The following is a 26,514-nucleotide window of genomic DNA, read 5'->3' as shown; positions in this document are numbered from 1 at the left end:
GGATTGAGTCTGATACATGTGGAAGAGACTTATGTTGGGGCTCAGTAATAGCAGGACTGAGGGTATATTTGGTATGGTTGTCTGCCATGATGTCTTCAATAATTGCATGTTAAAACTGTCACATTTCTAAAGATGCTTTTGGCCTGGTTGCCTCCACCGATCACTGTCCTGTTCTGGCCCTCAACCTGTGATCTGCGTTTGTAGCCTCTGCTACCTCATTGGGTTTTTGCAATACTGGTAGGAGTCTGTTTGCCAAAGAGGAAGTGAACGGCTGCCTTTTGCCTTTCTTTACCCAAGATAAGCATGATACTTGAGGTCCGGAAGGGTTGTCCTCAGAGTCTGCTTTTTTTTTTTTTTAAATATTTATTTATGCATACAAGAACTGAGGTACAGGCCAGAGGTGCGGAGGGAGAGGATTCACCAGAGACAGAGTGGGGATCAGTACAGGCAGATCTACTGAAATACACTGCTGAGGGGAGCAGCGGGAGAGCCAGGAGAGTTCTGCTGTGCCATGTGGGTAGCTCCCTGGCCAGGGATCAATCTTATGCTGCAGAGGCTGCAATAGCTTCACGGTGCTGTGCTCGACCTCTTGTGGGACCAGGGAGGCCCCCCCAGAGTCCACTTTTTTAGCTTTTCTCTCTGAGGTTGATATTTGGGAAACCCAATTGCTGGCTTGAGCTGTGGCCTGATCTGAGCCTCTGGTGCGCAAAGACCTCCTGAAGGGACATGCTAAGATGCAGTGCTTTCTAAGAAATTTGTCAGATCTCAGGTCACATCATTTATGCACATCATTGTGTTTGCCTGTCAGCCCACTAGTGACTGGCAGTAGCTAATCAAAATCCTAACATTTGTGTAGTACCATTTGTAAGAAGAAAGCAAGAATGTTGAGCCACAAACAAGACTTTCTGTTTGGAGAATTAGATGGGCCACTAAAACCTGATAGAAGTGTCTTGAGCTTCTGAAAGATGTTTGGAAAATCCATGGATGGAGCTAGAATTTTTTTCCGGCCAAGACCTTCCCTCTTAGCTGTCTTTGCTGCTTTCTCCTTGTGGGAGGAAGGGCTGGGTGTGTTCTTTTCCCTCCACAGTTTCTGTGGCTGAAGTTGGGTCTGGTTCTGCAGTGGTTCAAGCAACCCTCCCTAGTGAATGGAGCCACCCTAAGGAACTTGGGCACCTGGGCAGGAACTCCCATCACTGTCTTGGGAGAAGCAGGCCTGCCCGTGGAGGTGGACAAGAGGGCACTGGTCAGCAAGAGGTAAGTGCTGGAAGCTGTGTGAACTGGTTTAGCCTGTTGGCCCTTTGCTCTGTGACCCCGCCTTTAGAGCCCGCTAACTGGACGCCCATGACCTATTTAGACCCCGTTCCTGAGCCCAGGCAAGTCTTGCCTGCATGCATGGCTATGGTCCTCATGGCCTTTCCAGGGACTGCAGCAAGTGAACCTAAAAGCAGAGAATGCTGGAGATGTGGGCCGAGAGACTTGGATGGGGTCTTAAATGCTTGGGGTTGACAATCCTGGGCTCCGGTCAGGAGACCCTGTAGCTGATGATAGGGGATCAGCCTAAACCTAGCCCTAGAATTGGGGGGGTTCACCACCAAAAGACGCCTCTGTATCAAGGCCCAGAGCCCTAGCACCCACGGAAGCTGCCGCTCCGACAAGACCAAGCAATTCCAGCGCTAAGGGCCATCCCGGCTCTCGCGAGGGTTCCGATCTCGAGTCTCGGCCACAGTGGCCGCATGGTGACGCCAGAGCTCGCTGCTCCGCCGCGCTCGAGGTCACGTGGCCGAGGAAGACGCGGCCCGATGACGTACACCCGGCGCGGCTCTCGCCCCGCCTGCCAGGGGTCACGTGGCCCGACCGGCGCAGCCTGATAACGCGACGCCCAGCCCCTGGGCGCCTCTCCCGCCCCGCCCCGCCGCCACCGCCGCGCCGAGTCCTTTTGTCCAAGATGGCGGCGCCGGGGGCGCTGCCTCCTCGGCCGCCGCCGCCGCCGCTGTGAGGGGCCTGCGGGCCGCCCGCCCGCCCGCTGCGCCGCCGCCATGAAGAGGCAGAGCGAGCGAGACTCCAGCCCGAGCGGGCGCGGCTCGTCATCGTCCGCCAAGCGGCCGCGGGAGCGCGAACGGGAGGCGGAGGCGGGCGGGCGGCGGGCGGCGCACAAGGCCTCGGGCGGCGCCAAGCACCCCGCTCCAACGCGGGCCCGCGACAAACCCCGCGGTAGCGGGGGCGGCGGGAGTGGGCATCGCGACGGACGCGGCGCCGGGGACGCGAATCACCGTGTAAGCAGCGGCCGCTCATCGGGCTCCGGCGCCGGCGGCGGGGGACGCGGCGGGAAGGCCTCGGGGGACCCGGGCGCCTCAGGTGCGTCGCCCCGCGCGTCCCCGCTGCCACCACCCCCGCCGCCTCCCGGGGCTGAATCTGCGGGTCCCGGCTCGTCTGCGGCCGCGCCCGAGTACAAGACGCTGCTCATCAGCAGCCTGAGCCCGGCGCTGCCCGCCGAGCACCTCGAGGACCGGCTCTTCCACCAGTTCAAGCGCTTTGGCGAGATCAGCTTGCGCCTGTCGCACACGCCTGAGCTGGGCCGCGTGGCCTACGTGAACTTCCGGCACCCGCAGGACGCGCGCGAGGCCCGCCAGCACGCCCTGGCCCGCCAGCTGCTGCTCTACGACCGCCCGCTCAAGGTGGAACCGGTGTACCTGCGCGGCGGCGGCGGCGGCGGCGGGAGCAGCCGGCGCAGCAGCAGCAGCAGCGCCGCGGCCTCCACCCCGCCCCCGGGGCCGCCCGCGCCCGCCGACCCTCTGGGCTACTTGCCTCTGCACGGCGGCTACCAGTACAAACAGCGCTCGCTGTCCCCGGTGGCCGCCCCGCCGTTGCGGGAGCCCCGCGCCCGCCACGCCGCGGCAGCCTTCGCCCTGGATGCTGCAGCTGCCGCGGCGGTAGGTCTGTCCCGGGAGCGGGCCCTGGACTACTACGGACTGTACGACGATCGCGGGCGCCCCTACGGCTACCCGGCGGTTTGTGAGGAGGACCTGATGCCTGAGGACGACCAGCGGGCCACGCGCAACCTCTTCATCGGGAACCTGGACCACAGCGTGTCTGAGGTGGAGCTGCGACGGGCTTTCGAGAAATACGGCATCATTGAGGAGGTGGTGATCAAAAGGCCCGCCCGTGGCCAGGGTGGTGCCTATGCCTTTCTCAAGTTCCAGAACCTGGACATGGCTCACAGGGCTAAGGTGGCCATGTCGGGCCGGGTGATTGGCCGCAACCCCATTAAGATTGGCTACGGCAAGGCCAACCCCACCACTCGCCTCTGGGTGGGTGGCCTGGGACCTAACACCTCGCTGGCGGCTCTAGCCCGGGAGTTTGACCGCTTTGGGAGCATTCGGACCATTGATCACATCAAAGGAGATAGCTTTGCCTACATCCAGTACGAGAGCTTGGACGCAGCCCAGGCTGCCTGTGCTAAGATGCGGGGCTTTCCTTTAGGTGGTCCAGACCGCAGGCTGCGGGTGGATTTTGCCAAAGCGGAGGAGACAAGGTATCCACAGCAGTACCAGCCCTCCCCTCTCCCTGTGCACTATGAGCTGCTCCCGGATGGATATACCCGGCACCGGAACTTGGATGCTGACCTGCGAGTCCGAGACAGGACCCCTCCGCATCTCTTGTACTCCGACCGAGACCGGACCTTTTTGGAAGGGGACTGGACCAGCCCCAGTAAAAGTTCTGACCGCAGAAACAGTCTGGAGGGCTACAGTCGCTCCATGCGCAGCCGGAGTGGTGAGCGCTGGGGCGATGGGGACCGGGGCCTGCCCAAGCCCTGGGAGGAGAGGCGGAAGCGGAGGAGCCTCTCCAGTGACCGTGGGAGGACCACCCACTCTCCTTACGAGGAACGGAGCAGGACCAAGGGTGGTGGGCAGCAGGCCGACCGGGGCTCGGACCGCACCCCCGAGCGCAGCCGCAAGGAAAACCACTCCAGCGAGGGGACCAAGGAGTCGAGCAGCAACTCCCTCAGCAACAGCAGACATGGGGCTGAGGAGCGGAGCCACCACCACCACCACGAGGCTCCGGATTCTTCACACGGGAAGAAGACGCGGGAGAGCGAGCGCAATCATCGGACCACTGAGGCCGAGCCCAAGCCTCTGGAAGAGCCAAAACATGAGACCAAAAAGCTCAAGAATCTTTCAGAATATGCCCAGACACTGCAGCTGGGTTGGAATGGGCTTCTGGTGTTGAAAAACAGCTGCTTCCCGACATCTATGCACATCCTAGAGGGAGACCAGGGTGTTATCAGCGGCCTCCTCAAAGACCACACTTCCGGGAGTAAACTGACCCAGCTGAAGATCGCGCAGCGCCTCCGGCTGGACCAGCCCAAGCTGGACGAGGTCACTCGACGCATCAAGCAGGGGAGCCCCAATGGCTATGCGGTGCTCCTTGCCACCCAGGCCGCCCCCAGTGGCCCCGGCACTGAGGGGATGCCCGCGGTGGAGCCAGGCCTACAAAGGCGGCTTCTCAGGAACCTGGTCTCCTACTTAAAACAGAAGCAGGCAGCGGGGGTGATCAGCCTGCCGGTGGGAGGGTCCAAGGGCAGAGACAGCACGGGCATGCTCTATGCCTTCCCGCCCTGCGACTTTTCACAGCAGTACCTCCAGTCAGCACTGAGGACACTGGGCAAGCTAGAAGAAGAACACATGGTGATAGTCATAGTGAGGGACACCGCCTAGCCCAGAGCCTGTCTGCTCCAGCTCCATGTTTGTGTCACAAAAGCAGTTATTTTAAAGTCCGCTCCCCTCCTCTCCCTTGGTTCGAATTCTCTGCTGGGTTATTTTGGTTCCTTGGGTGGACGACCAAAGTCCTGTCCGCCACCAAAACTGAGTTCTTAGGTTTTGGGGTTTTTTTTACAGCGATGAGAAGGGACTCTTGTCATGTTGATTTCTAGTGTACGAGATACTGTCTGCTGTGTTCTGTATTTTTTTATTTTTTGACTAACTGTATGGAAAGTTGTCAGTAAAGCCTTTGTCAGAGGATGGATTTTTAATCCTGTTCAGAGTCTTGGCTTAATCAAGTGTTTTTTCCTCAAAGAATAGAAGACCTGGCTGCATGCGGTAAATGCCGGGGGTTCTTCCAGCACCGCCGGATCGCAAACGTCCTTGCTGCGTTCGTGGCTCTCAGCCCCTCAGCTCTTTGGGCTGAGCCGGGACCGTGATCACATTAGTTTCTAATCTTAACTGAGAGCAGGTGGGCTTCGGTTTGTGCTCTGGACCCTGGGATGCCAGCCTGAGCAGAGCCCGTGCGAAAGGAGGTGGTGAGCTTCAGGTCTGTAGCCTGCAGCTACGGCTGTGTGGGGTTCTGTTTTCCTGCCCGCAACAATGCGCGTGTCCGTCAGTTCGAGCTGTTGCTATTGGGCAAAGCGCCCAGGTGGGGAAGCCCGTGGTGGCGGGGTGCGGCCCCGTAGGCCTGGGGAGAAGAGGTGCGGTATTGGGGTATTGGTGTCGGGCCGCCGCCCTTGTCCTGACTCCTTGGGCCGCTGGAAGCCAAACGCTAGCATGGAGGGAGGGAGGGAGGGCCTGTCCTTGATCATTCTTGAACGTTTCCTGGTGTGTGTGAATTCTGGCTCATCCTTTGTTCAGGGCTGATGTGTCCGCGGGGCAGGCCTGTAGTGCCCAGTCACACCAAGAGCTTTGTGCAGACACTGACTCCCTGGATGAAGAACCTAAGACGCGGGACTCTTGTGATGCAGGTTAGGAAGATGCCTTTGTTAACTGACGTGGTTCCCAGGTGAGCTTGTGCGCCTGGGCCTCTTGCCTGGTATTCTGTGTGTCAGCACCGGGAAACAGGTGCTTCTGTGAGGAAATGAGGTCCCGGCCGCTGAGGGTTGGGCAGTGCTCGCGCTAAAGCCATTCGGGCTAAGCTCGGGAGGCATCCTTGCGCCGGGAGGGAAAGGTGGCTTCAAAGAGCCTTTCTTGCTAAATGTTGTCTTCACTTGGCTCTCGTCAGGCAGTCGGCACGGCCGGCTCCGGCAGTGGAAGCCAGCAGTGTCAGGGACCAGGGCAGAGAGAAATTGTCACCGCAGAACACAGCCCAGTTACCATCTTCAGGATGTGTGGGGATTTGGATGTTCCAAAAGGATCGTTGTCAGGGCTGAGGAGAACAGCTCGAGTGAAAGCTTTCAAATGACCTGTCCAGAACCTCAGGGTCTACTGGCCATGCCAGGACTGGTCTGCTACCGTCGCAAAGCAGCCAGACTGACCACTGAGGTGTCTGGAGAGACCGAGCTGCAGGCTGGGGCTCGGCGTGGGCTGTATGGAGAGTACGTGCCCCTCCCACAATGTGAGGAGCATTTTTTTTTTTTTTTTTTTTTAATGATACCTTGTTGAGATTTAAGACAAGGGGCAGTGTCTGGGCAAGTGCTGCTCTGGGGGCTTCAGCTGGTGCCCATGAGAGAATAAGCACGTTCCTAACAAAACATGAACCCAAGGAAGCGTTAAATGTGTTTGCCTGTTTGTACTTGAGCTTTGGCCACAGCTGCCATGTAACTGGGGCAGGGAGCGGGGATGGGGGGTGTCGAAGGCTTGCAAGGCCCCTGGGTACCCCTAGAGCAGGAGTGGCCGCCTCTCACTTGGAGCAAATGAGATGGGGTGGTGTGAAGGCACATTGCAGATCTCCCCAAGTGCCCGGGTCACAGGCCAGATCTGCCTTGTGTCGAGTCTAAAGCTTCCCAGAGAGGATGCGCGCGACCCAGGATACATACACCTGCTAGCTTCCCGCGAGACCCGTAGAATGCCCGATGGGAGAAAGTACTTCACTTGTTCCCTGTCCACCCCGGGGGCATGTCCTCTCTGGCCCCAAAAAAGAATTGCAGTTTTGGTGAAGAACCACAACCCTCTGTGTGACCTTCCTCCTCCTCCGCAGACCCTCTTAACCACTTCCTTCCCTTGGCTGTTGAGACATCACCAGTCCCGTGACCTTATCCAAAAAGGTCGTGGCCAGCACTAGTGTGTGTAGGCCAAGGTCCTGGCTGATTTATGAGACTGTCCCAGAGAGAGTGATTTAACCCCGTGTAGCCAGCGCCTCCACAGGGGGCTCAAGTCCTGTCTGAGGTGTTGCTTAAGAGCAGAGATCAAATGAAGGCAGGCTGCCTGGCGGCTGGTCTGCTGCTATCCTGTGTGTTTCCTCAGCTCTTCAGCCCTGGTAGAATAAGCAAGAAGGTTGATAGTTCTTTAGCCTCCCAGGGTACTTTCCTAAGGGTGTGTTGTCAAGTCAACCAGAATTCTGCTTTCCGACTGGAGACCTCGGCTCCACTTGAGAGACCAGCGGGCATTCCCAAGAGCTCTGGGCAGAGTTCAGGGAGACAGTGGCTCAGTTGAGTTAGTAACTAGACTTCGAGTCTCTACTGCTATTTTTTAACCTGTTTTCTCTTAACGCATTCAGCGCCAGCAGTCAGACTGCTTCACTGGTTAGGTACTAGCAGCCCGTTTGAGCCGAGGCATGAAGCACCGTAAGCGCTGAGACCTCTGCTCTGTAGAGGACCGCGAGGTACCCGTGTGACACCGGCCCACGTCAGTGTGTGATAAATTGCGTGGTGCTCCGAAGCCCAGCAGGGCTTTGCCAGCCCCTGGTGAGTTTTAGCTGTTTCGTCTTGCTTGTTTACCCCACGACCAAATTCATCCCCTCTTCTCTTGGCAAAGGCAGAGCATTCTCTTTAGCTACAGAATACCTATACGATAAAAACCAAAAAGCCGTTAATTGGGCAAAATCAAAAGAAGGAAGAAACATGGGTCTTCTATTTATTTGGGGAAGGAAACGTAGTGAGGCAGGAAGGGGAGTGAAGAGAGCGAGCACCTGGCACTTACCCGGTGGTGGCAGCTTAACCACAGGTCAGTTTCAGAAACCCGTGGGGTATGTGCAGAGCCAGCCCGACCAAGGCTGAGCTGCCCCTCAACTGCCCCAGCTGAGGAGCCGCTCGAGTCTCCGGCGAGCTGTCCCTTGGGGAGAGTAAGGACAGTCACCCGACCTCAAGGGAGGCTGGATAATTTCAGTCCTTCGCTCTCCCTACGTTATTCCTCCAAAGCGGCCCCAGCCCCCTAACTCCGCCTCTACCAAATCTGGACTCTGGAGCTGCCTTCTTGATTCAGACCCCAGAAAAAGAAATACGCCCACAGCAGACAGCGCCCTGAACTCACCCCTCCGCCCCTTGCGTGACGGCACTTATGGGTAGATGCTCCCTTTGAGAGCGACAGCCAGGAAGACACTCTGCCCTTCCTCCCGGAGAGCTGCGTCTGGGCAGAACAGGGTCTGTCCAGGCCGCCTCTCCCGGCAGGAGTCCTCTTGCCTAGCTAGACCTGCAAGGGGGGACAGACCCCACTTTGGTAGGAAGAGAACAGGGAAAGGCCATAAACAAAGACAGACTTGTAGTTTATTTTGTATTTTTTTTTAAATAAATACACTTTACATTAAAGAAAAAGGCCTTTGATTTGTAATTTCCATATTGGGGCGAAAGGGAAGAAAAAAAGATCTTTGAAAAACTAAATCACAAAGAAAAACAGAGGGTGTGAACTTATATCCCAAGTTCCCTCAACGCCACAAAACCAATATCCAAAGACCTTGCTCTGCCCCCAAACCATGCAGGAGGGTGACTGTCGGTACCGACTCAGCCAGCAAGCAGCGCCTTCCCACCTCTGGCACGAAGGAAAACTAACCTGACCGCTTATGAGGCAACAAAACAGGTTAAAAAATCATATATTATATTTATAATAAAATATTCTTAATCCTTATCAATTTAAGAAACCACGATTTTCCTTTTCATTTAAATATGTGTGTAAAAATGCCTCTATATTGTTCTTTAGACATCATTTCCTTTCACAGAAAATGAAGTACAGGGACGGGACACCTGGTGGATGTAAGTTCATACCCTCAGTTATAAATGCCTGTTGTTGTTTTTTTTTCCTTTTTAAGTTTTATAAAAAACTATTTCTTGTTCTTTAAGTAAAGAACATTATACAAAGAAAATATATTGTGAAATAACCCCAGAGACCTTTTTTTTCCCTTGAGGAAAGATACGTCCATCTCAGAAGGGGGGGAGCAGAATAGGGCCTAACCCCTGTAGTCTTTTTTGTGTTTGTTATTGTTTTTGGAAGGACTCTCAGATTCCAATGAGACTATAAGTCATAATCCTCTGAATGCAGGGCATGCAGTTCCTTAAAAGACAGACAGCCCTGGGGAAAAGGGAAGGGAAGGTGTTCTGAATTCTTTTGACTCAGTTTCTCGCCTGCCAAGAATCTCTTCCGTGTGGTGATGGCTCCTCACTCATTCAGAGATAAGATAATGTCATCTTCCAAATCAGAGTTGTCAGAGCTGTCAGCTGAAAGGTAAGAAAAGGGAGAAACTAGATTATGCACTAGGCTTAGGACGCTTTCAGGTAGGAAGTACCTGCATACACATGCATTTCTACCTGAACAAGGCTAATTGCCAGCTTCCAGAAAGAAAACACATCAATTAACTCCTTGGAGCTGGCTCTGGAGAATACTTGTTGTTGCCAAAGAGGTGACCCTTGGGATCTCTTACTCTCTTACCTTTCAAAGGGCCTGGATGTGGTACCCTCTGCTTCCAAGAGATTCTTCCAGCCTGGGAGGCCCAAAAAGGACCAGTCAAGCCCCTTTTGTAACTCTCACCCATGCATGTCCAGTGACAGCTAAAGGGACCCATGAATTAGCCCCTGTGGCTCATTTGGCCTCTGGAGTCCTTCAGGGATGAGCACAGGCCTGCCTGACCCCACAGACCACTAGAAAGACAGGGAGGGCCCAGCGATAGTAAGTTTTTTCTTAAATTCTTTGTCCACTCTCATAAGCAGAGACTAGTTAACATAGGATTCATTCCTATTCCTATGCAATTTCTGAACGTAATATACAGGGAACAAATTCCAAAAAATGTACAGGCCAGCCTACAGCAATGCCAAAGGAGTGCCTAGGAATTCTAGGCTGGAGGCAAGGAGCAGCCATGTCGTGGAAGGCAAGACCATCTCTGGCACACAAGCAGCCCTCTGCTGGGCCATGTGCCTTCTCAGGCAGTAAACAGACCACACTAATACCTCTGACAGGATCCATTAAGGAGTAAAACCAGGTGGTAGCAAAAAGAACCCTCAGGAGGCGGCTCTGGATGACCAAAATCAGAAATACAGCACCTTGCTCATGAGGACTCTAGTTTACCGAGTGAAGAGAAGGGAAAGGTCTTCATGCCCGTTGTGATTACAACACAGCAAACAATTTGAACAAGGTCCCCAGGAAGTAAACATAAGAACCTCAGCTGGAGCCCCACAAATGCCCCTAAGTTACAGGGTTCCCATGTGGAGAGAGCCAGCCAGTGGGTCCAGAGAAATCCCTTACCTGCCTTTCCCAGATAGCCAAGACACCAACTCTGGGGAAAGCAGAGGAAGAACAACGCATGTTCTCAGGTTCTGTCTTCCTTTAGTCACTATGATCTTTAGGAAGAAAATGGAAGTAAAACCAAGGAAAAACATGGCCGTGATACATACAAGAAAGTCCTGAAAGCGAAAGAGATGGCTGGAAAAAACGGTTCCTGGGTCTAAAAGGGCACAAACATGGCCTTTCAACTTAGGAATGGAGAACAGGATGGAGAGGTCAAAGAATGAATACCCAACAGCTGAATCAAACTAAGCTTCACCAGCTTTCTTGCTTCAAGAGATCAAAAAGGCAGTTCCAGCAGGAAAGGGTAAGGTCTCCAACCCAGAGCCAAGCAGAGCACGGTGTCCTGGGCCCAGGGCAGACCTCCAAACACTTCCTTTATCATGCAGTCAAGAAGCCAACAATGCCAAACCATCAGCTGTGCAGCTGCTAAGACCTGAAAGTCTGCAGGCAGCTGAGGGCTGTAAATGCAGCTGGTGTGAGCATCAGCACAGCGTATCTGGGCACTCAGGTGGCAAACTCCCCCTCTACCTTCCCGAGCTGCTTCTCATTCTCCAAGTGTTGAAGAGACCCAATCTGAACCCCGGGCAGGTCCACCCCTTCTGAAAAACCCTTTAGCATTGGCAGTCTGAATTTAATCAATCCCTGCAGTGTCTATTAAGCCTGTTTCTCTACAACAAGCAGGATTTATGTGGGGACAGAACCGAGTGAAACCTATCACAAGAGTCAAGGTTTTTCTCTTCGAGGGCTGGGGTTCTGCATCTGCAATCAGTCACTGAGTCTGTGGGATCCCAGGCCTGGACAAAGTTATGTGGAGGCACACGGGGTGTGGTTTTCTACAGTCTCAATGACTTCCATCATATCCTAAAAGGGCTTCAAAGGTAACCCTCTAATGGATTACTGTGAGACAAAAATGTCAGCAAACCAAGGGCACAGCATGCTCTCCCTGTTGTTTCAAGCTGCTGTTGGCGGGCGGGGGAGGGGGGGGTGTCTCTAAAATATAGAAAGCAACCGCGCGCACACTGCCGGTGCCACCTCCACACTGCACCTCAGTTCTAGAGCTCAAGCTGTCATCTTATGACATTTTCACATCAGATGTTCCCACCAAGTTAAAGTAACATTCTCATTCATAAGTTTTCCAGGTTACCTCTTGGACTTAAAAAAGGCGTTTCCTAAACTGAAGATTTAAAGGCTTAAATGAAGCAGTCATTTTACAGGCCAAATACAAGTTTAGTGGCTTTATATACAAATTAAACATCAAAGTGAAACTCTCTCCCGTGTTGGACTATGGCTTGCTGTCTCCCTGGCCTACCTAAGTGAATAGCACTTCCACCCCACATCTTACTATTCATAGATGACACAAAAAAAGTTCAATGAAACTTGTCCTTTTATTCACATCAATACTGTCAGGCGTCTCTTGCCCCTCAGTCCCCCTTACCTGGCTTTTTTGACCATGGCTAGAAACAAGCTAAGTCCTCCTCCGATGAATCACCTCAACCTCCAAGAATGGGAAAATGGAAGCTGATAAACAGTAGATGGGCAAACACAAGGCACTCCCCCTCCCAGTCTCCAGAGACCTTCCTCAACACACAACTTTGACAAGCGGACTTATATAAGAAAGTCTTCCCCAAGCCAAAGGCCTTCAACCCTGTGGGTTAGAAACACATATAAGATTGATCCCAAAGAAAATAGATTCAGGTCACTGCAGAATAGGAGAATCTTTTATAGATGTTTAAATATACATGCCACCCACCTTACACACACAACAGGCATACAAAAACACACACACACTCTAACACCAAACATCAGCGATTATAAAAAATAAGCATATATTATGAAGAAACACAGCGTTTGTTGGGTCGAGGTCAGCACAGAATTATCTTCTGTGATGACATGTTCTGTATCTGTGCTGTTCAATATGGTAGCCACATTACTACTTAAAATAGGGAAAGTAAAATGTGGGCATGAAAATATGGGACTCAAATGTGTTTCTCATGACATATAATATGGACCTGCATTTTTAATTTAATTAAGTTTAATTGCCACATGTGGTTCGCAGCTACCATATTAGACAGAATACCTACTGTGACTGTGAGAATGCTGGTCAGGTTAGCTACATGAAAAATGGCTGGATATCACAGGGATTACTACTCCCCATTCAGGCAGGGCAGCACTAGGAAGAACCAGGACCACAGCAAGCATGAGTCTGTCAACAGTGACACCCATCACAGTGACATACATCACAGCGATACTGTCAAATAGGTCCTGGAAACATGCAGAAAATAGCTGAAGAACTAGCCGACTCAGAACTACTCACTGGTTTATGAGGATTCATTAGCAAAGTTAGGGGACAACTTGACTTCAGAAAGCTATCCTAATGCAAAATTACTAGAAAAAACTGGAGTTTGTTTTTCATAACTTGGAGTAAGAAAGGAAAAAAGGAACAAAACAGCAGCCAAAGAGAAACCTTTGCCCCCTGTTCTTAAGCGGGATTAGGAAAAGCAGACAGCAGGAAAGGGCTCCTCCACAAGAGGACTTTATTTCTTTATCACTTTAGAAAGGAGCAGGTACAGCACCCCAGAGCAGCTGCCCCTCAGAGAGAACTACACTTTAACCTTCCATTCTAAGGTCGATACTCGAAAGCAGAGGTTGACAAACTACAGTCCATGGGCCAAACCAAGCCCACCACCTATTTCTGTAAATAACTTTTTATTAGAACACAGCCAATCATTAATTTACAACCTATTTTCTGGCTGCTTTCACACTACAACAGCCAAGCTGAACAGCTGCAACAGACACCACACTGCCCATAAAATGTAAATTATTTACTGTGTGGCCTTTACAGAAAAAGTTTGCCAACCTCTGTTTTAAAGATGGTAACAGCCATTCGGTTTACAGAGTCTGATGGGAGAGCAGAGAAAAAGAGATATGAAGTAGCTTGTCTTCAAGGGGCCAGAGTGGTGAATCTATAGTTATAGGACACAGAGCCCTGGTGTGGTTTGCCCTCTGGGCTGGGCTGGCACAGCAAAGGGACCTTTCCCTGGATGCCAAGGCTCAGCCTCATGGTCAGCCCTAGACTTACTGTCCCCCAGGATCAGTTCCACTTCCTCGTCTGCATCAGAGTCTTCATCCTCCCCGTCCTCTCCCTCCTCGAGGAGGTTTGCTAGCTCCTCGTCAGAGGGAGAAAAGTCATTGTCCCCATCCTCCCCTGCGTTCTCGTTGTTGTCATCCTCCTCCAGTTCTGCCTCCAGCAACTGGTCCGTGTCAAGCTCATCTAGATCATCGGTGTCATCATCATCTTCATCATCATCTTCTTCCTCCTGTTCTTCCTCTTCCTGGTAAGAGAACATGAGGTTCATTAGCTTGACCCACACAGGCTACCAAGGCAGTCTGTCCCTCTTTCTCAAAGGCAAGGGCGGAAACGTGAGTAAAGAGTGGTGATCTAGTTTAACACAGACTTCATGGGCCAACTAGATTTCTCAATGACCAATATCCCAAAACGCTCCCCAAGCACTCAGACAATTACAGGTCGGGGGCCTCTCCTGTGGCGCAGCGGTTGAGCACTGGGTTGTGAAGCTGCCCGCAGACTCTGCCTCCACCAGTTCAATCCCCGGCCGCCGGGCAAGGGTCCCACATGGCGCACAGACCTCTCCTGCTGCCCGCTGCTCCCCTCAGCAGTGTACTTCATTGGTCTGCCTGTTCTGTTCCCCGCTCTGGCTCTGGTGAATTCTCTCACCCTCCCACGCTTCTGACTGTACCCAGTGCTTGTATAAATAAATAAATCTTTAAAAAAAAAAAAATTACAGGTCAGGCACACCTTATCCAAGGAAGCAGACAACTTGCTTCACAGAGGTCTCTGCCATCAACAGTCTAGGTCTATAACTAATTAATAATGGATCCTAGGAGGTGCTTATCTCTCTCCTGCATCAACCAAACCAAGTGAAGTCAGTTGAAACACTGGAACAAAAGCTCCTCCTACTTGGTATCTAAAAAGCAACACTGTAACAAAACAAAGGAACACGTCTGCCTAGGAGGGCTCCCAAGCCCTTCAAATTCTTGTAACCAAGGATGTGGGTAAACCTCTAACAGTGCTACCTTAAGCATCCAATAATCCAAACAGTCAATAAAAGACTTTTACAATAGAGAACACTAAGAGATACCCACAATTTCTGTTCTAAGCCAAAAAACAGTATGCTAGAGAAGTCATCCATCCTTGTGTTCTTAAGAGAATTTCCTGGAGGCATGAAAACCAATGAAATACTTAGCTGTGGGGCTTTCAAATTGATGTTTCCTAACATCTGCCAGATTCCAACTCTGCACTGGAATCTAAACTGTTACCCTGTTTCAAGTAGGAGAGGATGCAAGGATGCATCTGCTTTGAGGATGATGACAGGTGTCCTTATATCAATGTGACCAACATTCAGTTACTTATCCTTCTGCTCAAACATCACTTGTCAGCCATGTCAGGAACAAAAGAATTCTAATTCCTGCAATAACACATATATTTAACATACTGAAGAAAGTATAGATGAAACAAGTCCAACATAAGAAAAAATATTTTCAAAACATTTTTAAAGTGTTGCTGCATGCCAACCACTTTCATGCTTGTCCAGCCACTAGTGTTGATCCACTATAATGCATGCAAGGCTCACATTCAGCAGGGTATCTGCTTTTACAGGCTTTAAATTATTTTGGAAACACCATTCAGAGACTTTTTCATATGCTGTCTGACCTGGTGATTAAAACTTCAACAATTCTGGTCAGTTGTATGGGAAAGACTGATCCCTTTAAATACAAATACCCCCAGTGCCTCTAACTTGTGTATTGTGTATGCCAGAGTGTGTGCGCACGCATGCACCTCTATCCACTGTTCCACAGTCTGGACCGCACAGTATTCCACATGAGAGACTAACGCAGCAGTCATCTACTTGGAAGCAGCCGAGAGTCTGGAAGGCAGTAATGATACACCAAGACACAACTCCTGGTCACTATAAGCACATCAGTTCATGCAAGTAACTGTACAAGGGCAAAAGGGTTAAAATCCAGAGAACAGCCCAAAGTGCTTATCAGATTACAACTTTTTACCTCTTTTTTTTCCAGGTATGTATTTCATGACCTTGACCAAACTTAGTTCTAATCCATTAACAAAGTACCACAGTGAAAAACAAGTACTTTAAAGAAAAGAGCATCAAGGGCACTGTGTCTCCAAAGCCTCAGAATAATTACACTTTAAATTTAAGACAGTATAGCTTTTATTTTTGATTCAGAAATTAATTCATCAATGCATAGTTATTGACATGCACACTCATCACTGTCTGGAATAGGAGAAAATGCTCAGGCTTTGGGGTCAAACAAGCTTGGCCTTAGAACCCTGACTGTCCCAATTATGAATTATGTGACTGTGGCAATTTACATAAATTTTCAATATCTCAGAATAGCAGAACTTTTAAAGGCCCACAGCTGAAAGGATAGGTAACAATTTAGAGTAAACGGTTCAAACAGCTATCTATAATAACCAGCAAATTTAGGAAGGTCATTCTCTATAAAAACATCCGAGCTTAACTAATTCAAGATAACTAAGAAAAAAGTTCCCAAATCAAGAGCAATTCTAGAAAACAAGTCAACCAAGATCTAAGCTTTGAATTATAGATACTATTCCAAATTCTTCCAGGGTTCCACAAATCCAACATTTACTTAATCTTTAGCGTAAGAAATTGCTGACATCTATTCCCAGAAGCCCATGAAAACCTATATGACCATGACAGGAAAAAGGAAATCTACCTAAATGTTCATTTCAGGGTCACAAACACTTGTATTTTTTTTTCCCTCACTGGCAGCATCTAGCTCACATACATTTTCAGTGTTTGGGGAGAGCAATAAAGCCCTTTCAGGAATGACTAACCAGGCTTGCAGCAAGTATGTACCAATAAAGGTTCTTACACTCTCCACTTCTATGCAGTGGAGAACATACAGGAAGCACAGCACATAGTGCATCCAGAGTTCAAATTGGAGTGGAGAAAAAGAACATTATTCCCTGTGTTCTTTCAATAAATTGAAATATAACTACAAATAGTTGAAATGTACTGGCTTTTCAAAATATAGGAAATAATCGTCAACATGCCTTGATCAGAGAAATCTAGAAATAACTCATCCACATCACGCACCTACCCATTTTTTTCCTAAAAATGTTTCCTAATTGTTTTCCTAAAACAATACAGAAATAAAAGTTAAAAAAAAAATACCAAAATTTCAATATAAGTGACTTATCTTTGCTTTCATCAAAAGCCTTACGATAGGCAGCCTCACAACCCCAGGAACCAAATATTTATGGCTGAAATAGATTGTGTATGTTTTCATTCAATAATATAGTGGTACAGTTCATCTCTTCAAGTTAATCTCCAAATTTATTTAAACATATGGGCAAAAGCCAATTGTTTTTATGGCATATAAATTATATCTCTAAAACTTTGTAGTAAATAAATAACCATTTAATAGGCATTTTATTTCTGGACCATTTTATAGGCGAGCAGATGACCATTTAAGCTTCTTAATTTCACTAAAGTGGAAAGGCAAATTCAAAGGTGTTGGTAATTGGTAACAGGTGCCTGCACCCCTGGGTTATGTTTAGTCACGCCTGGAACATCGCAGAAGATGTGAGAGCAGATATCTAGACTAGGACAGAACTTTGAATAGCAAATGATTCATGAAAATGAAGTCTCCATTTTAAAATCAGGTAGAGCACATAAAAGAGAGTTTGTTTTTAAAAAATCAAGCTGGTGGGCCTCCCTGGTGGCGCAGCAGTTGAGTGCCGGGTTGTGAAGCTGCCTGCAGCCTCTGCAGAACCGGTTCAATCCCTGGCCACTCCCCAGCCATTGGAGGAGGGTCGCACAAGGCGTGCAGACCTCTCCTGCCGCCCGCTGCTCCCCTCAGCAGTGTGCTTCGGTCCTTCTGCCTGCTCTGCTCCCTGCTCTGGCTCTGGTGAATTCTCTCACCCTCCCGCGCTTCTGACTGTACCCAGTGCTTGTATAAATAAATAAATAAAAATAAATCTTTAAAAAAAAAAAAAGTAAACAGGAAAAACAAAAAAAAAGAAATCTTGGAAAAAGCAACAAAAACAGATTTGATATAATGGAAGAATGAATCAGTACTCTCGAAGATACAGATATAAAAAAAAAAATCAAGCTGGCACAGGAAGAGGTGGGGAGGAGAAATCTGATGCAAACAGTAAATATAGCAACACTACTGTAAGATGCTAAAACACATGAATCAACAGAATTAAGGTTACAAAGGAAACTTGCTTAAATAGATATGGTATAATCCCACTAACATATCTCTTAATGAAAACTCAAAAACGCCAAAGGAGTTGAGAGTAAAAACTGTTTTTTAACAGATGTCCTTCAAACATGAAATGCACTATGTAATCCACAAGGACTATGGTATTCATAACGAGTATAGTGCAATGTGCCTCTATCAGAGAACTCTAGAAATAATCATAACTCATCCACATTACAAACATACCCATAAAACACACCTTAACATAGTTAAAAGAATATGATTTCTTTGAAAGAAATCATATAATGACTGCTCTCAGACCACAATGGAATTAAACTAGAAATCAATAACAAAAAAATTCTAAAAATTCCCAAATACTTGGTATATTAAACAACACACTTCCAAATAACACATGGATCAAAGGGGAAAAAAAAAACATCAAATTTAAAAATACTCAAAACTGGGCCTTTCTGGTGGCGTTAAGCACAGCACTATGAAACTATCTGCAGTCACTGCAACATGAGTTTGATCCCCAGCCAGAGGGCTACCCACACGGCGCAGCAGACCTCTCCTGACTCACCCGCTGCTCCCCTCACCAGTGTATTTCAGTCTGTCTGTTCTGTTTCCCACTCTGTCTCTGGTGAATCCTCTCACCCCCAGCACCTCTGACCTGTGCCCCAGTTCTTATATGCATAAATAGATAAATCTTTTAAAAAATAAATAAAAATACTCAAAACTAAATGAAAAAATACTCCAAACACAACTTAAAGTTCATGAGATGCAGTAAAAGCAGTGTGCACAGAGGGAAATTTATAAAAATTTTGAGTGCACATATTAGAAAAGAAGAAAAATGTAGAATCAATCATCTAAGCTTCCATCTTAGGAAACTAGCAAAAAGAGCTCATTAAACCCAAAATAAAGAGCAGAAATCAATAAAATTGAAAATAGGAAATAAACAGTAAGCTGACAAACCAAAGGTCAGTTCTTTGAAAAGAACAACAGGACCTCCCTCTCTCTGCTGCACCCCTATGGCCAGAGTTCTTGTATGCATAAATAAATAAATCTCTAAAAAAGAAAAGAATACATCCCTAAGGCTCTAGCCAAGCTAACTAAGGAAAAAGAAAGGACACCAATTACCAATTTCATCAGAGATGAAAGCAGGAACATCACTATAAATCCCATGAACATTAAAAGAATAATAAAAGAGACCTCCCTGTGATGCAAGGGGTCAAGTCTCAGCACTATCAAGCTATTGGCAGCCACTACAGCACAAGTTGATTACCAGCCAGGGAGCTAACCCACATGGAGCAGCAGACCTCTCCTGTCTCGCCCGCTGCTCCCCTCAGCAGTGTATTTCAGTCAATCTGCCTGTTCTGCTCCCCATTCTGTCTCTGAGGAATCAATCCTCTCACCTCCCACACCTCTGACCTGCACCCCAGTTTTTGTATGCATAAATAAAAAGAAATATTAAAAGGAATGTTAGGGGCCTCCCCGTGGCACAGCAGGTTGAGCACAGCTCTGTGAAGCTGTCCGCAGCCTCTACAGAGCCATTTCGATTCCCAGCTGGCGAGGGAGATTCCCGCATGGCACGGCAGACCTATCCTGTCTCACCCTCTGCTCCCCTCAGCAGTGTATTTCGGTCCTTCTGCCTGTTCTGCTCCCTGCTCTGTCTCTGGTGAATTGTCACCCTCCCTGATTTCAGGCTTGTACCCCAGTGCTTGCCTAAATAAATCTATCTTAAAAAAAAAAAAAAAAGAATATTAAAGAAGACTATGAACTACTCCATGACCTCAAATTTGATAAGCTAGAGGGGCGAGACCAATTCTGGGAAAAAACACATTTTGTCAAAATGTACACAAGAAACAGACAACCTGAATAGGCCTCTATATGTTAAATCAATAATTCAAAACTTTCCAAAACAGAAAGTACCAGGTCCATATGAGTTTAATGATTATTCTACCAAATTACTTTAAAAATTAATCTGAAATCAAAAACTATGAACCAGAGACACTTTTAGGGGGGCGGGGGCGGGAGGGGAGGGATTGGGGTCAGAATGGGGGGGCTGCAATTGTATGGGGAATATAAAAATAAAATTTATTATTTAAAAAAAAATTAATCTGAAATCTCTGCTAGAAGATAGAAGCACACAGAATACTTTCTAATTCACTCTATGAGGCCGGCATTATCCTAATACCAAAGTCAAAGACATTACAAGCAATGAAAACTATAGACCAATATCTCTCATGAACACGTATATAAAAATCCTCAAGAAAATCTTTGCAAAACAAATTCAACAACTTATACAAAGAATTACATACCACAACCAAGTAAGATATAGAGCAGCTATGCAAGACCGGCTCATATTTTAAAATCAATTAATGTATTTCCTTTCTTCAACAGGTTAAAGAAAAATCACATGATCATTATCAATAAATGCAGAAAAAGACTTTAACAAAGCTCAGTGATTTAAAACTATTTTAACAAAACCTATGATTTAAAACTTCCAGCAAAATAGGAATGGAAATACACTTCCTCAACTAAAAAAAGAACATCTATAGAAAACCACAACTATCATTTTAATTCATGGTGAGAAACTCCAAGTTTTCCTGCTAAGATGAGAATCAAGATCAGGATCACTATTTGTCAACATCAGTATGAAAGGATTAAGAAGGAAGGAAGAAAAGTGTCTTTGTACCTTACATGGCTGCCTATGTAGAAAGTCCAAAATAATTTTGACAAAAAAATTCTGGAACCCTAAGTGACTATAGCAGGATTGCAGGATTCAAGGTTAATTCACAACCTATAGACTGCTTTCCTATAAACCAGCAACAAACAAGTACAAACTAACATTAAAACAGAAGCAGTTCTCTTGCCCACCTGCAGATGCCTTTTTTTCTTTCTCCTTTCCCTAATAAACCTGTCCGTTTTTTTTTTTTTTAAGATTTATTTATTTATGCATACAAAAACTGAGGAACAGGCCGAACAGGCCAGAGGTGTGGGGGGTGAGAGGATTCACCAGAGACAGAGTGGGAAACAGAACAGGCAGATTGAAGTACACTGCTGAGGGGAGCAGCGGGTGAGTCAGAAGAGGTCTGCCACGCTATGTGGGTTGCTCCCTGGCTGGCTGGGGCTCAAACTCGTGCTGCAATGGCTGCGGACAGCTTCATAGGCTGTGTCTTAACCCCTTGCACCACCAGGGAGGCCCTAAACCTGTCCTTTTAAAAGGCAAAATAACAGTTATCACTTTAATAGCACCCAAACAAATGAAATACTCTGAAATACAAATGAAATACCTCAAATTTTTGAGGTATAAATCAAAAAAAAAAAAAAAGGTACAAGATATAGATGAAGAGATCTACAAGACTTGGATGAAACAAATCAAAGAACTGAATGTAAATGGAGAGATATTGCATGCTCCTGAATAGGAAATCTCAACATTGTCAAAATCTCCCTAACTTGATCCACAAATTCAAAGCAAAGTCATTCAAAATCCCAGGAAGTTATTTTGTGAAAACCCAGAAACTGATTCTAAAGTTTGTATGGAGAAACAGATGACCCACCACAATACTGAAGGAGAACAAAGTAGAACTGACACTACTTTGAATATTTCTAGATTTGAAACAGAAGAAAACAACACAAACTTATTACAAAGCTACAATAATCAAGATAGTGTGGTACTAGAGAAAAAATAAATAGCTCAACCAGAAATAGACCCACATAAATTCAGTCAACTAATTAACAAAGGAGCATAAGCAACACAATGAAAAAAGTCCTTTCAATAAACTGTTAGAAAACTGGATATCCACATAAAATATATAAAAAAAATTCTAGACAGAGACCTTATAACCCTCACAAAAATTAACTCAAAATGGATCACTATAAGCAGATGACACAGGAGAAAATCCAGATGACTTTGGGCTTGGTGATAAATTAAAAAAAACTCTAAAGGAAAATAAAAAGACTTTTAGAAGCAACCTCAAAAGCATAATCCATAAAAGAAATCATTGATAAGCTGAACTTCTTTAACAAAAAATTAACTTTTGTTCCAAGAAAGCCACTGTCAAGAGAACAGAAAACAAGCCACAAACTAGGAGAAAGTATTTGTAAATGACATATTAGATAAAGGACTGCTAGCCAAAATATTCAAAGAACTTTTAAAACATCATAAAAACACAAGCAATCTAGGGCCCTCCCCATGGTGCAAGGGTTAAGTCTCAGCACTATTAAGCTATCACCAGCCACTGCAGCACAAGTTCAATCCCCGTCAGGGAGCTGACCCACATGGCACAGCAGACCTCTCCTGTCTCACCCACTGCTTCCTTAAACAGTGTATTTCAGTAGATCTGCCTGTTCTGTTCCCCACTGTCTCTGGTGAATCCTCTCACCTCCTGCACCTCTAGCCTACACCCCAGTTCATGTATGCATAAAGTCTTTTTATTAAAAAAAAAAGCTGCATAGGGATTTTTATAGGATCTTTATTCTAATTGCCAAAACTTTATTCAAAATTAATGTCAGAGCATAATTGCCAGGCCACCCCTGGTGGCGCAGGCAGTTGAGCGCAGTGCTACGAAGCTGTCCGCAGCCTCTGCAATGCTGGTTCAATACCGGCTGGCTGGCGAGAATCCCACATGGCGCAGCAGACCTCTCCTGTCTCGCCCACTGCTCCCCTCAGCAATGTATTTCGTCAATCTGCCTGTTCTGTTCCCCGCTCTGTCTCTGGTGAATCCTCTCACCCTCCCATGCATCTGGCCTGTACCCCAGTTCTTGTATGCATGAATAAATAAATCTTTTAAAAAAAAAAGCATAATTGCCAAAATTACTTGAAATTGCAAAAAAAAAGTCCTTCAGTAGATGAATGGTTAAATAAACTGGTATATCCAGACAATGGAATATAATTCAGCACTAAAACAAAAAGAGCTATCAAATCATAAAGACATGGAACAAATGCATATTACTAAAGGAAAGAAGCCAATCTGAAAAGGCTACATAACATATGATTCCAACTGTATGACACACTGGAATGGCAAATCTATTGAAACAACAAAAAGATCAATTATTGTCAGGTGCTAAGCAGAGGGAGGGTCTAAATATTTGGAACATAGAAAGTTTTTAAGGCACTGAAACTGCCAAATATTCTGTATGATACTATAATGGAGGATACACATGTTATATTTTGTATAATTCAATACAACACCAAAAAGTGAACTCTAACGTAATCTATGGAATATGGGTGACAAGGATATGTCAAGATAGGTTCATCAATTATAACAAATGTAGCATTCTGATTAGGGATAAGGGAGGTTATACATGTGGAGACAGAGCATATATGGAAACTCATCACTTTTGCTTAATTTTGCTGTGAATCTAAAACTGCTTTGGAAAAATAAAGTTTATTTAAGAGGGGGAAAAAAACTATTGTAGGAGGATGTCATATTCACTGAAGTACTTTAAAAAATAATATTCCCATGGTATCCAAAAAAAAATAATGTCAACTTTCTTCTGTGTGAGGGAAGAGGGATGACAGCGCACTGAAAGCATAGTGCCTCTAGGTCAAGAAGCAAACCCTGAAAAAGGCTCTGCTCTGATTACATTGTAACTACTCAACCCAAGTACTTCACAAGAGTTTCCTTTCCTTAGTCTGCTCAGAAACCCATTTTGGGGGATGGTGAATCATCTCCAGGCTCTAATAAAATGCGTGCTTAACCAGTTGGAACAGTACACCACTGTGGAAATCAAAAAAGCACACACAGAGAACTGTTAATATGTTTGTTTTAGCTTTTTGTTCCCATGTAATAAAAGTAGTCAGTAATCCATTTTAGAGGACAAACTTACAGATTTATACCTGTGAAGTACAACAGTGGAATACACACCTAAAACTCAAAACTGGCACAAACACCCATACTTACTTAATACTAACTTTTGTCAGACAAAAATATGAGTCCTTTGCCCATAATATTAGATTTGCATCAAAAAATACTTTAAATATTTCTCAGATTAGACAAAAGATCCTGGCCTGGAGAGAATACACCTGGAAAGAGAATGTGGTATGAGCCCAGAAGACAGGAAAGATCTGCCGAAACCCAAAAGTTTGAGAAACGCTTCAAAACTGAAGTTGGAATGCCACACAGGCAAGCACGTAGAAACTACGATCATAAATTAAAATCCCCTATGAAAAAAAGAAAAGCTAAGACCCATTAGACACAGTACTACATACCCCCATTTTATAAACTCTTAATTTCTCAAGAGCATTAAAATCTCTGTACCTATAAGATCCACTCTATTACTCTGAAATAAACTACAAAACTTAAGAGATACAAACCAGAACTTTACAAAGATTTAGCCATTTCTATGATCCATCTCAGCAGAGTGATTTTTCTGTTTATTAGTACTGGGAGAGTAGAAGCTGATTATCCTAAAGTCAAACAGGGCACTGGTCTTAAGCATGAGCTCAAAGATATCCTTGAAACAAAATCAGAAATTGCTCATCTGCAAATTAACTTATAAAGAGATCAGTTAATCTGCAAATTAACTTACCATAAGGAACTGTCAAAGTTTTGTAATAACAAAAATCTGCTTTCTCTAAGTTTCAGTAATCAAGGAGACATAACAGGCTTTCATAATATGGCAACCGATAGCAAAGGTTCATCTTTAAAAAAAAAAATCCCTATAGTGGAAAGCAGATGAGCATAATCTATACAGCACTGATGAGCAGAAAGAAGTCTCAAAGATCACGTACCTGGTCCTCTTCTTCATCCTCATCTTCTGCCAGACGCTGCCTGCCTACTTCATATAGCCTGCACACCGTGTCCATGTTTAGAGAATCCATGCTGCCTTGGTTCTGAAACAGAACATCATACCACACAGAGCGGTTAGTTTTCAGGAGGCCCACTTCCACACCTCAGCTCTAACTGGTACCATGTACCTTGACCCTGTAAACTATCAGAGATTCCAATACCTCAAAGACCTGACTTTGAAAATATATACATAGGACAACAGAAAGAAAGAAAAGCGGATGAGAAGGCTTGAGCAACAAGGGAAACAGTGACACCATACTTGGAACAAACACATCCTGCTCGGGCAAGAGATCAAGACTCCTCTGAAATAGGAATTACAGTGTGAGTTCAGGACAATAGGAAATGGAATGCTCAGTGATGTTTTATATATTGAGATTTTCTCATTACTTCTCTTACATAGTATGTCTCCCAAACCAATGGTAGATTATCAATAACCTACCCTCAGACCTGCATCAATTTTAGAACACATCTTAGACAAAGTACCTGTAGTATAACTTGAAAATGGTCTAAATATCAGACCAAAACAACATTTCTGCTGGCTCCCTTTACCTCAATGACAGCAAGATAGCAGTCTTTGGTGTCTGTACACAGGTCAAAGATGTTCCGTTTCACATCAATGGTCGCTGGAAAACAGAGTATGACAAGACTTGGGATTGGACTACTGCTATAACCATAAAACATGCCCCCAAGAGGAATTCAAGGTGATTGTCCATATTTTTGTTACTCCTTTGCTTTCCAATCAAAATTTAGCTTTTCCATTAAAAAAAAAAAAAAGGATTTCAAATTAGGAATGTAAAAGATGACAAAATGACCAGTCTGCCCTTTCCTGGTTACCTATAGGTTTGTAGTCAGTTGCGTTAAATGTTCGAAAGGATGATCCAAATGGGCTTTTCATCCTCTCTTCCATTAAGTCATCTTCATCATCTGCCTGCAACATAGCTAGGTGAGAGGGAAGAGGAAAGGAGGAAATGCAGCAAAACACTGTTAGAATCAGAATCCTCTATTGACAAGTGCAGAAAATATTAAAGGATTATCAAAATTTCAGTGAATTTTCTTGTAAATTCACTCTGCATCTAGTTAGTTCCTCTCTAAGTACCATCCTTTCATAACCCAACTAATGTGACAAATATTCTCATTCTTTCAACTAGCTCCCAACAAATGTTACAGCTGAAAGCTTACAACAATCACAAGACAACAACAAATGTAAGGGTTCTTCTTCATTATGTAATGATACACATGGCAAATTACTGAACAAAATTTCTTTCCATGCAGGATTTATTTGTTATCATTAATGTCAGGGATCTTTCATCCTAAATCAACATTATATTCATCTTCTCATTTGCCACCATTTATATTATCATTTTCATTTTTATTACAACTTTCGGGGTTTCAAATTCACATTTGAGAGAGATTTTCCAAAAAGGATGTATGAAACTATGTAAGGCACGAGAAAGAGAACAATGAAAAAAAAGTAAAAGTTTATTACCTCCATACATCACTGTCCCTGTGTGGTTGAATACCACACGACACTGATCTAGAGCAGGAACAGTGTGTAAAAGATGGAAAGTACGAAGGTCCCACTAGGAGAATGGTCAAGGAAAACCATTTTTACACAAAACTTATCTAACTTCATGGGGGAAATTCTAAAATAACACTTTTTTACCTTCCTACTACCGGTACTGATACTTTAAAAATCAGTGAAATCAGGTAAAACTAAAGCATGTAAAATATGCATTACTGAATAATGTCCCTGATAATGTTATGTGGTATTGCTACTTACTGCTCATATGCTCCCTTCCTCTCATATCACTTCACTTTTACTCTTTGACCTACCAACTGATTTATACAGCACAAAAGTGCAATCCCTATGAAGACAGAGAAAGATGAATTCAATAGCTAAGAAGAAGACAATAATCTATCCAGTAACTCTTCCCAAAACAAGAAAACATGCTATTCAAAATCACTGGTAATTTCCAACATCAACTAGAGTCCAATGGCAATTCACTAAAACTTCAAATCAAAGGAGAGGAACCAGA

General features: G+C 45.8%; 2 protein-coding genes across 5 annotated transcripts in view; one reads left to right on the top strand and one right to left on the bottom strand.

Annotated features, from left to right (window-relative positions):
- Positions 1 to 2,021: 2,021 nt before the first annotated feature.
- Positions 2,022 to 5,026, top strand: RBM15B (RNA binding motif protein 15B). The gene has a single exon (XM_084246741.1). It carries the CDS (start codon positions 2,037 to 2,039, stop codon positions 4,713 to 4,715), a length of 2,679 nt encoding a protein of 892 aa, XP_084102867.1. The 5' UTR covers positions 2,022 to 2,036; the 3' UTR covers positions 4,716 to 5,026.
- Positions 5,027 to 9,293: 4,267 nt separating this feature from the next.
- Positions 9,294 to 26,514, bottom strand: part of DCAF1 (DDB1 and CUL4 associated factor 1) — a gene marked incomplete at its 3' end in the record, with an annotated part of 55,986 nt that continues 38,765 nt past the window's right edge. For 3 of the 4 annotated variants that reach the window (XM_084248268.1, XM_084248270.1, XM_084248269.1), the window contains 6 exons: positions 25,965 to 26,058; positions 25,313 to 25,417; positions 25,028 to 25,101; positions 24,421 to 24,522; positions 13,495 to 13,747; positions 9,294 to 9,352 (listed from right to left, as the gene is read on the bottom strand). In XM_084248268.1, coding sequence (XP_084104394.1) covers positions 9,294 to 9,352; positions 13,495 to 13,747; positions 24,421 to 24,522; positions 25,028 to 25,101; positions 25,313 to 25,417; positions 25,965 to 26,058 — 687 coding nt within the window. The remainder of the gene's footprint in view (positions 9,353 to 13,494; positions 13,748 to 24,420; positions 24,523 to 25,027; positions 25,102 to 25,312; positions 25,418 to 25,964; positions 26,059 to 26,514) is intronic. The other variant, XM_084248271.1, reaches the window with a different exon arrangement.

The sequence above is a fragment of the Talpa europaea genome (assembly GCF_964194135.1).
Source record: "Talpa europaea genome assembly, chromosome: 11".
NCBI classification, from domain to species: domain Eukaryota; kingdom Metazoa; phylum Chordata; class Mammalia; order Eulipotyphla; family Talpidae; genus Talpa; species Talpa europaea.
The sequence above is the reverse complement of the archived record's forward strand: the minus strand, read 5'-3'. Positions and strand labels throughout refer to the sequence as shown.

Coding starts and splice junctions, on each gene's coding strand:
- RBM15B (XM_084246741.1), top strand. CDS start 2,037: ATGAAGAGGCAGAGCGAGCGAGACTCCAGCCCGAGCGGGCGCGGCTCG.